We start from the raw sequence: 12,446 nt of genomic DNA, 5'->3' as shown, positions 1-12,446 counted from the left end.
ATCGTGTCCGCGGGTGCAACCCTTTGGAAAACGGCGTAAAGCCCGGCCACCCCCCGGCGCGGTGGCTGGCGCGAGGCTTGGCGGAGGGTGGCGTGGATGTAGGGGACAAAACTCACCCTAAGAAGCCTTTAAGAACGTCAAGGCGGCGGCAACGTTGGTGGGGTATAAAAGTAGCCGCATGCGCAAACTCGTGAAAAACTGCGGCCCGCCTCCGGCGCCGCCTCTATCGTTTCCAATCCCTTTCCACCCCCGCGACGATCCTCTCACCTACAAGGACCCCCTAGTCCCCCCAAGACGTGGCCGTCTTGGAGGACGAGCTGCGGCCTTTTTCGACAATTGGCCCCGTCTAACATGTGCTAACCGTGTGTGATTACCACCGTTCTACAACTCAACCCTTCTTCCTACCTTCTCCTACCCTTTCCCACCCCTTTTACTTCGTATTCCAACACGCGACAGTCTTGGTTCATGAGAAACATTCTCGTGGCCGTGAAAATCAAAGTGTCACGACACTCGTTAGTCGTAGAATCGAGTTAAGATGTCTTGTATCGTATCGTATCGTATCGTATCGTTGCGTGGATCGTTCGCGGATCGTGTTAAATTTATCGTGAGTTGTAGTTGGTGGAAGAAGTGAAGGATAGAAAGTGGATGAATGGAGGGTGGGTTCGTCACAGTGTGAGTCTTCCGATCGAGATCGATTCCTAAATGTTTGTATCGGTCTCCACGTGTCCCTCCACTTTTTTTTCTCTGTCCCCTCTGCTTTGGAGAGTGTGAATTTTTCCCTATTCTCTCTTTTTTTTGTTTTTGGTTAACGACTTTTTCATTTTTTCGGGGAGCAAAAGTGGGGGCGGAGAGGGGAATCGTGAGCACCAATTATTTCTTGCCAGGCAGCGCGGGAACAACGACCGGCGTTGATCTAATTGGTCGCCAGTAGGTAATTGTTCGGTGTCGATAATTGGGCCAATTAATTTGTACGGAAAAGTGCGTCGATAATCGTCCAGCATTCACCGCCGCGATACCGATTATGTGGACCGTGTCGGATGCGGGTTATGGAATATCGTTACCGTCAAAAGGCCGAGAGCGACTCGTGACAAATAAAAAAATAGAGGAAAAAAAGAGAGAGAGGATCATAAAAATGAAGAACGAGGGAGGTGCGAAACGCCGGTCGAAACGCACCGGACACCGGTCACGTAATCGAATATATTTTTCTTTTAATTGAAAAATATTGTCGCTTGGCTGTTTCGGCTGGTAATTTTATGGAGACAGGATTTAATTACACGAAATCACGTCGAACCGAACAATATAATTAAATATCTGTTTTTTGTGAAAAACTGACGGCAGCGCGAGCCACGATTTTATTGAAATATCCGAAACCTGCTAAATATCCTATCCATTGCCCGTTTCACGCGTATTCCGCCAGTACTCGGCTCTTATATCTTCGATTCACGTTTTTTCACGAGGATCATACGCAACTTTGAAATTCCCTCGACGCGACGATTCTCCTTTTGAAATATTTCCTTCGTTTCTCGCGCGTCGAACGCGCAAAGAATTTTATTTTAGAACAACGCATGACGCGTTTATTCGATAGTAACATTTCCTCGGAAATTTTGAAGGAAAACTGAATAATTCCAAGGGATAGGTGGATAATATATTTTTCGCAAATTGATTTTCACACAAATTTGTATTTTTGTTCGTTCGATCGGTGATCATTAATTTTCAATTTTATACGATACGCGTATCATTACGAAATATATTTATAAATGATCGAACGTCCTCATTAGTCGACCAAATGACGATCGCGAAATTATTGCATTTCTTTCGGTTCACTGTATACGGTGTCGAAAATAACGGGACGGGTAGGAACACAAAAAGGCAATGTATCGCCCGGGGGGCCAAAATGTATGACGAAATGCATCTTGGGAACTCGACAATTTAGGGACGCGGAGGCGTTGCATTGTTACCCATAGGGGTGTAGGATTATATGGGGTGCTCTCTCCCGTTCAGGGATCCTCGTAACTTGCTACAGATCCGTCATGATCGATAGTCTTCTGTCGTCGGTCGAAAGAGAAACGCGATGCCATTCTCGTGGCCCGTAGTTTAATTTCCAGTGGTGAGATTGCCTTTTGCTTTGAATCATCCCCTATCTACTGGTATTTCATTTCTTCAACCTCCTTTTTAACGATCTTCAAGTTTCTTTCAAACTTGTAATTAATTTTGGGAGAAGAAAATTGTTTTTCGCCTTGGATGATGCATTCGTGTATTTTTTTTATTTAAGAAGATATTCAAATTGCATTTTACTCCGAATCATCCCTTATCTACCTACAATCAACTTCTCGAACTTATTTTGTTAAAGAAATAAGTAATTTCAAAAAAGGAAGATCATCCTTCAACTTAGATGGTGCACTCGTGTCTCGTTTGTTTTTTGCGTTTAATTTACTTCTTATTTTAAAAGAAGATACGAGATTCCTTTCCTTCTAGATTATCTTTCACCTATTGATATTTAATTCTTCGAATCTATATGCGAGGCCCCTTAAATTTCTTGCAAACTCGCGAATTAATTTTGAAAAAACAAAATTGTCTTTCCATGTTAACCAAATACAAATTGCCTTTTGCTTTCGTTCAGGTTATCTGATAGAGGAATGCGTGGATGAATTTGCAATAGAAGTACATATTGAAGTAAGTATAAGTACAGCTATAGTGTATGCTGATTTAGATCCTCACTTTAGCATTGTTACATTACAATAGAAGTGATGGGGAGCATGTTGATACATTTATAACAAAGAACATTACCAAAAAATTAACTTTGATGTGTAACTCCAACTGAAAGTTACAAGAAACAGCATTAAAACTCTACTCATAGTTCTTTTATTTATAGACCTCGTAACCCAAAACAACATTCATATTCAAGGCCACAATAATATGGGCCTCTCTCCTTTTTAAATTTTTGCTTCACTAAATTCTATTCTCTTCGTAACGACGGTGTCCAGGTCATGGGTGTGCAAAAAAGAAAAGAATGTAGACTTTTTCCAGAAGTAATTACTTCAACAGCTATGAATTATGCTATGACACTATCAGGTAGTATTCAATTCCTCAAGTCTGGTTTTTTCATGATTTTGAAATTTCCTTCAAACTTCCAATTTAATTAAACAAAAGAAAAAAAAACGAAATTATCTTTTCCACTTAATTTGTTTCTTACTCAAAAAATACAAAAATTCTTTTCTTCGTAGAATAAACTACACCTCATTCCAATTTGCTATCAATTCTTAAGTTTCCTTAAATTCACTTTCTCAAAATATTCTCAGTCGATTTATTTCCAATTTTCGAAGCACACAGATTCTACCGCCAAGAGTAAACTTCGCCCTCTTCCAATTTGTTATTAATTCTTAAATTTCCTCGAGTTCTATGTCATGTTATTCTCGCGTCGCAATAACGATAATTGCGACCACTCGAAGATCCACCCTAGCAATCTGGAAAGATTCGTTGCAACGGTCGTCGGTGCACATATGACGGGGACATTAAGACAAAGTATTCCCCTCTTTCTCCTCAATACAGCCTTCCGTCCTGTCTTCGTTGCTCGCCTTGCTCCCTCGAAGAGCCCCCAAGCATCGCGCAACCCCCGTATTTCTCGGTGCTAAACGCAACTACACGAGGGACCTTTCTGCCGTCTTTGTTTTCCCTTTCTTCCCAGTGTCGTTTTGCAGTCTCGCGCGGGGAGGTCGTTGAACGACGGAAGCAGGAAAGACTCGACGAGGAAACGGCCGGAAAAAAAGACAATCGAACGAGAGGCGTAGAAGGAAGCCGAAAGGCAACCTCGTTATCGGTGTACCGGCCGACCGCAACGTGGAAACGATCCAGCCGACCCGCGCAGTAATTACAGACCAGGGAACGAGTTTCTTTTTATTTCGTTTCTTCATTTCGGGACCTCGAAACCGCGCTTGGCAATCGTGTGGTGTTTTGGATAAGCGTTCGCTGTCGCTCTGATCTACGGGACTCTTACGTAAAGAACTCGGACTCTATGGACGACTTTGAAATAAGCAACAGAGTGATATTACACGCAAGTGTTATTATGGAAAGTTGTAACGCGAGCAGGTGATATTATGAAAAGATTAGAACGTCGAAGATGGTAATGTGCAGTTAAAGAGCCGTCACTTTTCACAAAGATGAATCCTTTTAACGATCTGAATGACAGGAATTATTTTCAGTGCGAATTCAATAGTGTGGATCCTATAAATCGAGACACGCGGAAACAGACGAAGCTTCGATTAAATATGACCTCGTGACTAATCATCGTCTATAATGACCAAGTAAATTCGAATTTCGCTGAGAGGAGAGGTCGTTGGAAAGCGAAAGAAATTCTGTGTGTTCATCGGAGGGTATTTTTCGGGGCCAAAGGGATTTCTCCACTGTTCTACGAAACGCGTGACAAACGGTGAAACAGAGGAGAGGAAAAGAGAAGCAACGGGTGTTGTCATCGGGTAGTCGCGATCAGCAGGAGTATAGCATCAGGATCGTGGAAGAGGGTGCAGCAGGAGAGAGAGATTTTTCCCCACCGCTTGGAAAAACCAACCCCCACCAGTCGCTTAGTACGGCCAGGCGGTGGTGGCGGCGGCGTGGAAGAGAGGCACGGAGGGGTAGGTTAGCCAGGGTGGTCTCGGTGGTGGCTGGGGGCGGCAGCCTCAAAAATACACCGCAACCACACCGCGCGGCTCCACCGCAGAAGCCGCCATCTTCCACCGCCGAACCGAAACGAGACCGCGCGAGTTAAACACCCTATCCTACTTCCCCGTGGAAGTTGCCGCTGCCACCCGCCGAAGTACCAGCCACGAAGAAGTATCATTCGCCTTCTGGTCCCGTGCTTCATTGCTGACAGCCAACGAAACCGGTGGAATTTACAATTTTCCATCGTCGCGCCAACTGCAACCTCCCTCGTCCAAGAAGCGTTACCGAAGAAACAATTGATTAATCGTCAGCCACGAAGAGGTGTCTCTCGAAATCTGATCCTGTGCCTCATCGCTGATAGGCAACAGAACCGAAGAAATTTATAGTTCTCCCCTGTCACGTCATTATGTCTTGAAAAATGTTAAGAAAGTGTCATGCTGTTGAGAAAAGGATTGAAATATTGTCGAGACAGCGGAAATGATCGTCGGCGAATACATGGAACCTATCTGGCGAGACTAAAGATCTTGAACTGATTTTAAATTCGTGACTATTATTGTTCGAAGAAACGTGTTGTGTAGTGACTGATTTGATGATCCCTATGTATAATAATGAATGCCTGAATCTTTCGTAAAGTCTTCGGAAAGTGGATCCCCGAATCTTTTGTCGTTTGAAATAAAACCTGGTGTATGGGAGTTAGAATTCTCCGGAAGAATAATGTGCGAACGTGAGGTTTGTGCCGCGGTTTGGCTCGGAGGATCCCGGGTGCAGAGTTAACACCTGTTAGATGGTAGGGCAGAAGTGCTGATGTGACATGAACGTGGAGTAATTTCGATCGACCGCGGAACACTGGAAGCCAGATTTCAGAGTGAGTGTATTATCGTGAATCGTTGTTATTCATTTATGAACGCGAGTAGCAGAAGATAGTCAAGGTTGGTTTGACTTCCGTCGAATCACGTAGTGGGGTGCATTTCGATCAAAGAAACGAAGAAACGAGGGGCGACGTCGATTTCAATAAAACGAATTTTCTCCGCGAGTTGGCAATCGAGACGAGAGGAAGAATTTGCAAACGGATGCTCTTGCCTCGGCCCTGTCGCGGGATAATGAAATAAGGATCAAAGGATCCTGGGCCACGCGGAGCCGACCAAGTTGTGCGCGTGCCACCGAAGGAACCGGAAATTTATCTTTAATCAGCTGCTACCGAAATAATGACCATCATCGATCTACTCTATTAGCTCAATCTTAATAAAGAACTTAATTATCACCGGATACATTGCGTGCACACTTTGATTATAAAAGACAAAAATAGAAAAGATAAAAGGCTTGGCTACGTGTCAAAATAAAGAAGAAAAGAGATGCTGCTTTATTAGTTCAATTTTACCACGGAACTTAATTATCATTGGATATCGTTAGTCGTTGGATATATTTTCGACAATAATAAATAAAAATAAAGACAAACTGTTCAATTTTTAATAGAGCGTGCGATGGATCGGAGTTAATAAAGGAAAGGCTGGCCGATCGAGTAGAAAAAAATTGAGTCGAATTCATCGAGGTTTGTCGGCGAGGAGGATCTTTTCGGAAAAGAGTCCAATGAGCCTGTTCTCATGACGAATCCTTTACGAGATGCACGCCCCGAGGATCGGCCTCTAGGCTTAGATTATCCGGATCCGAGATTGGTTCGAAACGGTCATCAGGACCATCAAGGGAACTCGACGCATCAGATCGGTGGCGGGAGAATTAGGAGAACCAGGACCTCGTCATCGAGGAGAAGAATGCACCTGGCCAACGAGGTCCCTCCACAAGGATCCACTGGTGGAAATAATATACCGGATTATGCACTCACCGCGGATCTGCTCGCCGAGAGAACTTTGGATGGCCTGTTTGCTGAACATCCTGGAGAACTTGTGCGAACAGGTAAAAAATATCGATTAATTTTCGTTTAGGAAAGTTTACAAATTCGTTGTCCAGTGGATGTTTAGCTTCCTTAATTTTACTTCTTGTTTAATTTTTTGTCGGAAGAGTTAATAGTTAGTTTTTAAGATTCGGAGCATACTGGAGAATTTCTGCGTAAAGATAAAATGGAATATAATTTTTGTTCGAAAAATCTTGGCATCCTATTTCATTGGGTTTTAGTACTGTAGATCGGTGAAAACCTAGATCTTTTTAATTTAGTAATTTATTAATTTAGTAATTAATGTACGATTATATTTTGTGTTAGAATTTCATTTGTTGATGATTCGGTGATTATTGTCAACAGGCTCGCCACACGTGGTCTGTACGGTGCTACCGCAACATTGGCGGTCAAACAAGACACTTCCGGTAGCGTTCAAGGTAGTAGCTCTGGGCGAGGTCGGTGATGGGACTCTGGTGACAGTGCGTGCCGGAAATGATGAAAATTGCTGCGCGGAATTGCGAAATTCCACGGCGGTTATGAAGAACCAGGTGGCGAAATTCAACGATCTTAGGTTCGTCGGTAGAAGCGGAAGAGGTAAGATATTTCCATATTTTATACTCCTCTACTTCTTCCCCATATAAGAAAAACAAATTTACGTCATAACTTAAGCGAAGGAGATATCGCAAAATGATTATAGGAATTTAATTCTCTACATCTTCGACTTACCTTTTCTTAATAAATTCACATATGTTATGTTATAGGTATATTAGATTATAACGTGTAAAATGTTCAATTTTGTTACGACTTTCTGATATTCTTTCTCGATAAATTTTCTTATCTTTGTAGATAAATCTGTATTATCGTACACTATTGTAAAGGTAAGAATTCGTATACAATTTAAATCCTCCTTTAGAAGTTACCTTAGAATATTTTTTACGGCTCAGTGAAGTATTGCAGGAACCCGTAAAAATTGGGCATTTCATGTATGAACGACGTAGAAGTCAAATCGATAAACTCTTTCATATAGTTATCAGTTTCACTTTATCCAGACACATAATCGATATTCAACACGTTAAAAAAGAATTCTCACTTTCATGAATTTTTTTATCGTAAAGGCACAGCATGAATAATCGCAAATTTTAAAGTCAATTTAAGAAAAATGGTTCTATTAATTTTCATTTTTTTTATGCATTTTGATTTATGGGGTTGATCGCCACGAGTGAGTCATATTATCTAATGGTAAAAAGAAAAAGTGGGTGTAGTCGAAGAAATATAGCCCAGAACAAATAGTCAAAGATCTCGTGAAACAGTCGTAGAAAGAAAGAATTTTCAGAAATCTAGCTTTTAATTCTTCCAACTTCCCTTAAGAATCCCTCCGTTGAGCGTTCTTCAGGCGGGCAGACAATTAAGCGAGGGCCTCTCGAGGAAGAGCGATTGAAAAAATTCGATCAACCGTAGCCGATGCAGCTCGGCGAATCTTTCTCGAGGGGGGGTCGGCGTCTTAAATCATTCAGTAGTCGGTACATTAAGGTGGTGGGCCGACTGATGGCCTCGTTTTTCCTCGGACGCGAGGCGAGGAGAGCCAGCTGGCCCCTCCGTTTCATCCTCATTTTTAATTCAACCGGCAAACAGTGTCGTCGTCTCCGTGACTCTCGATATCTCGGCCGGTCGTCGCCGGAGATTTTTTAATTCTCGCCTCCCGCGACTCAATAATTCAGCTGTTCCTTCGACAAACGTGGAGAAGGCGGGATGTGGGTGGGCGGTTGTAGGAGAAAAATTATAAGAAGGGAAAGAAAAAAATAATCAGAGGCCCATAGGTCGGAGTTGAATAATGCACCCTAATAATCACTGCCATTACGGTCTCTTAATGCAAACGCTCTCTCGCGACCAAGGATCGAGCTAAGAAAGGAGAACAAGCAAGTTGCTCACCCTGCGTTTCGTCGTTCTCCCTTCGGACCTAGCCCGTTTTTTCCGGCCAAGAGGGTGGCGAGGATCGAGAGATACGAGTAACGAGGCGTCCTTTAATTCCTTTAATTCGACCGACTCGCAACGACGTCCCTTTTCCTCGTCTTCTTCTTTCCTGATCCTCTTTCTTACCGTCGCGAGAGCAACTTTCAAGAGAGCAGTCACGAGCGTAGGTTAACGAGGGGAGGCGACTTGTTTATGGCAAATTGGGAAAGGAAATTGCGGGGTCTGCGCGATATCGACTCTCTTCCGTTCACCGTGACACGCACACATCGACGATCGTTCTTAAACGGTGGTTTAAATGCCAGCCTTTTTTATGGATCACCCCTGTCCCGAATCGTCGACGACGATATCGGCCAGCAGAGCAAGTAAATTTCCAAATATTTCCACCTTCCTTCGGGAAATCAAAGATCGAGGGCTGATGCCACTTTGTACGATCAAGTCGTTCCTCGTTTGATGCTTAGGGTGGCGAGATGTTACAGGTACGACGAAACGTTACAGAGGCAGTTTTTGCAAAAATTTGCTATTTGCGGCGTGACAAGAGTTACAGGATTTGTTTCCTTTATTTTCTTGTTACTGCAGAAATTAACAAAGGAAAGTATGAAGTTAACTAGCAAGACAGATATTTTGGCTATTTCAGGAATTTTTTTTAGTACGAACGAATAAAAGTTGAAGGCGGTTTATTCGAAGAAATTGAACGATTTGAATGCCCACTAAAATGATCAAAATCGATGTTCATATTCTTTTATGTCTGGAATATATGTATTTTAAGGATATCTTCACTTCTTTTATTAGTCTTCTATTAAATTTTAAGTCTCTTTCTTCTTATATATCTGTCTATTTATCCATTCGATGTATATAACCTTTTATTAATTCAACATTTTTTCCCTGCTATCTATTACCTATGTAACTTTCTGAATTTTTGATAATTGCCTCCGACATAGTGAGTTTAAAACGAGGAATATCTAAAGCCGGATAATAAGATCTTCCTTCTCTTGCAATTTACTTTCCAACTACGCAATTACCATCAAATCTTGTTCATACCGTGTACAAGACACGGCCGAAACACTCAAAGGTACAAGATAAATTCCGATTAAAGACAAGCTGTACCAACAGAGCCGACCAGCATGCAGAACTAAATTTCACTTTTCTCAGAAGATAACCAGCATCCAGGAAAGATGAGACCTCTTACTGCTTTTCCTTCGATCTTCTTTTCTGATATGTGGGGAAAAAATGAACGAACCAATGCAACGTGGAGAAACAATGGACGTCCATGAACGGTTTTCACAATTTTTTCGCGAAACTCGTCGGATGAGAAGGATATCGCGGATATATAGGAAATCAGAGAATAGGACGGGTCAGAGTGATAGAGCGGGAGAGAGACAAAGGGGTGGCAGGGGGTGGTTGGGAGTAGAGTGGTTGGCTGTAAGCGGCTTTGGTTTCCATGGCAGTAAGCCCTCATTACTGTATTACGGGCAGCCCCTAACTACCAGCCGAACGCAACGATTTGCTTCTAGAACCTCTATGAGGGTGACGGATCATGCAAGATTGTTTTCCGCGTGTCCGGGAAACTCCGATATTCCAATCTGCCGGAAATATTCCCTTCTGACGTAGTTCCTCTTCATGCACGCTGCGATACATAGGCAAATTTTGCTCCCTTTAGATCCATGATGTTAGTTATACGTGAATCTTCTTTTTCTGACTTTTTGGCGGTTAGAATAAATATTTGCAATTTTTTTAAATAATTCCTGTTATTGAATTCTTTTCGCCGACGTTGTAATTGTGTAAGGCAGCTTCAGGAGTACGTTCAAAATTTTTTTCATCATTATTTCTTGTTCAATTTAGATCCTACAGTTTTATGAAATTTCAGGAAAATCTTTTTGTCATAGAGATGTCTTCTGCGAATTTAATTTTTTCTAACGGTTTTCTGTGAGATTACTATTGATGTAATTCGTTGTCCCTATTTCAATAAAATGGAAAAATATTATCGTACTGGATCTTAGAAAATCTTCAGGTTCATATCTCCATTTTTCATGAAATTTTGTTTGCAGTTTTGAAATTGTCAGATTTGAAGAATCTGGCTTGAATAATTCATTTGGAAAAATTGAGGAACATATGGACCGTAGTCTGTTTTATCGAGTAGCTAATGTAGTTATAGACTCGATCCTCTGGCATTCCCACTATCGTGTTTTTAAAACTGAACACGATGCCAGATAAAGCAAATATTATCATGCTTTTTACATCTTCAAAAGGAAATCGATAACAAAATACGAAAAAAGGGAAAGCAAGAGAAATGAAAAATTTGTAAAAAAACACCAGACGTTACATCCACCTCAATCTGAAACAACGAAGCAAGGTTTCATCGAATAATCGTTCTCGTACAACGAATGAAAATTTTCGAATTTCCTGTTCCACAGAATAATTTCCACCTGTGACCGTGATATGTTCGTCGTACTTTAACAAAACGGTCGATGGTCACGCGTTTTTCAGGCGGTCTGCTGGAAAATATGCGATCACCGATCACCGATCACCGATAACACACCGATAACAATCGTTATCATCTACGGAGTCGGGTAAACAGATTTGCTAAATAAATGGAAAATTTATGATGTTTGCAGGCGAGTCACGTCGTGTATCGCGCATAATACCGCGAAGAGACGAGTCGCAGCGGCCGCTTCATATACGGATTCCGTGTACATTTTTCCCCGTTTTTTCGCCTCCGTTATTTTGCACGTGGCCCGCGCTCACTGACCATTTTGGGGTAAATATTTGTTCCGTGCTCGCTCGCGGGCTTCGCCATGCCAATTTAATACTGCGACTGCGGATGAGGAATGATTTTAGTCAAGGCGAGCCACCGAACATTGTTCGCAAAAATTCGAATCAGTCCTTTTAATCGATAGAGAAAGAATCGTTTCTCTAGGAAACACCTAACTAATGGTACCATTAATATTTTAGTATTCCGTGATACTATAGATGCCTGTGAATGTTCAAACTCCACGCTAGACGATGTAGATATTGAAATTTACTATAAAAAATATGAAAGATTCTTTATAGAGTAACCTTATCTCTCAAGTGCGTGTTATATATTTCGCAGCTTGAAATTGAATCTAAATTACAGTAGTTCCAAAGCGTCACACATATGGTGATGGACAGGAGAAAGTTGGGAACATTAGCAGTATGAAAAAGTGTGATAATTTTATATAACTGGTGATAGCTATAAATGACTACAATATACAGGATATCTTTCAGATTCTTTAATATTATGTAAAATTGGTGGAAATAGATTCTTCTGAAAAAAGAATCCTTACATTTATTAGACTCAAGTACTTCTTTATAGAGAATAAAACGACACGTCAATTGAAGTATGAAAAACAATGTAGTTCCTCTTAAATGTCGATCGTAATCGTTCTAAGCTATCTAAATTTGTAGAGAAGCTCCTAAGTGAGATGTTTACTAATGCCAGAGTGAACTTTTGTGTACTATTAATATCCCAGAGTAACTATCATCAACCTAAAAAAGATGTGTAACAGAAGAGTTGATAATACCCCTGTATACATATAATATCTATGTAACAATGTTCTCGAAACCATTTAACAATCGATAAATGTACCTCAGATAGAGTTCTATCTTTTCACCATAATTTCCAGAGCTTTCAAAAGGGCCCGAAATCCCTTAACTTCCATAGTTAAAAATTAGCATAGAACACACGCGTCATTAAATAATCAGTATATCGCAAACGTTTATGCAATTTCATATTTCCATGAACTTAACTAAAAAATTGGAGTCTGTATAGAAATTTCTTCTACCCACAAAATATTATAACGACCATATTATTTTACATATTACGCATATGTTCGCATAATACGTGCATTATGCACACTTTTACACTTTTATATTCCCCATGGATGCAAATATCCTCAGTCTACTAATCAGG

General features: G+C 41.3%; 1 protein-coding gene across 2 annotated transcripts in view; it reads left to right on the top strand.

Annotated features, from left to right (window-relative positions):
* Positions 1-303: 303 nt before the first annotated feature.
* LOC138187313 (uncharacterized) overlaps positions 304-12,446 on the top strand; it is a 36,006-nt gene continuing 23,863 nt past the window's right edge. Inside the window, exons 1-3 of one of the 2 annotated variants that reach the window (XM_069127958.1) lie at positions 304-672; positions 3,699-6,567; positions 6,911-7,141. In XM_069127958.1, the coding sequence (XP_068984059.1) occupies positions 6,258-6,567; positions 6,911-7,141 (541 nt within the window). In that variant the 5' untranslated portion in view covers positions 304-672; positions 3,699-6,257. Of the gene's footprint in view, positions 673-853; positions 932-3,698; positions 6,568-6,910; positions 7,142-12,446 lie in introns of those variants that run through there. The other variant, XM_069127959.1, reaches the window with a different exon arrangement.

The sequence above is a fragment of the Bombus flavifrons genome, chromosome 14 (assembly GCF_040668555.2).
Source record: "Bombus flavifrons isolate JBK064 chromosome 14, iyBomFlav1_principal, whole genome shotgun sequence".
Lineage (NCBI taxonomy): Eukaryota > Metazoa > Arthropoda > Insecta > Hymenoptera > Apidae > Bombus > Bombus flavifrons.
Note: the sequence above shows the minus strand (reverse complement) of the source record. Positions and strands in the feature narration are given on the sequence as shown.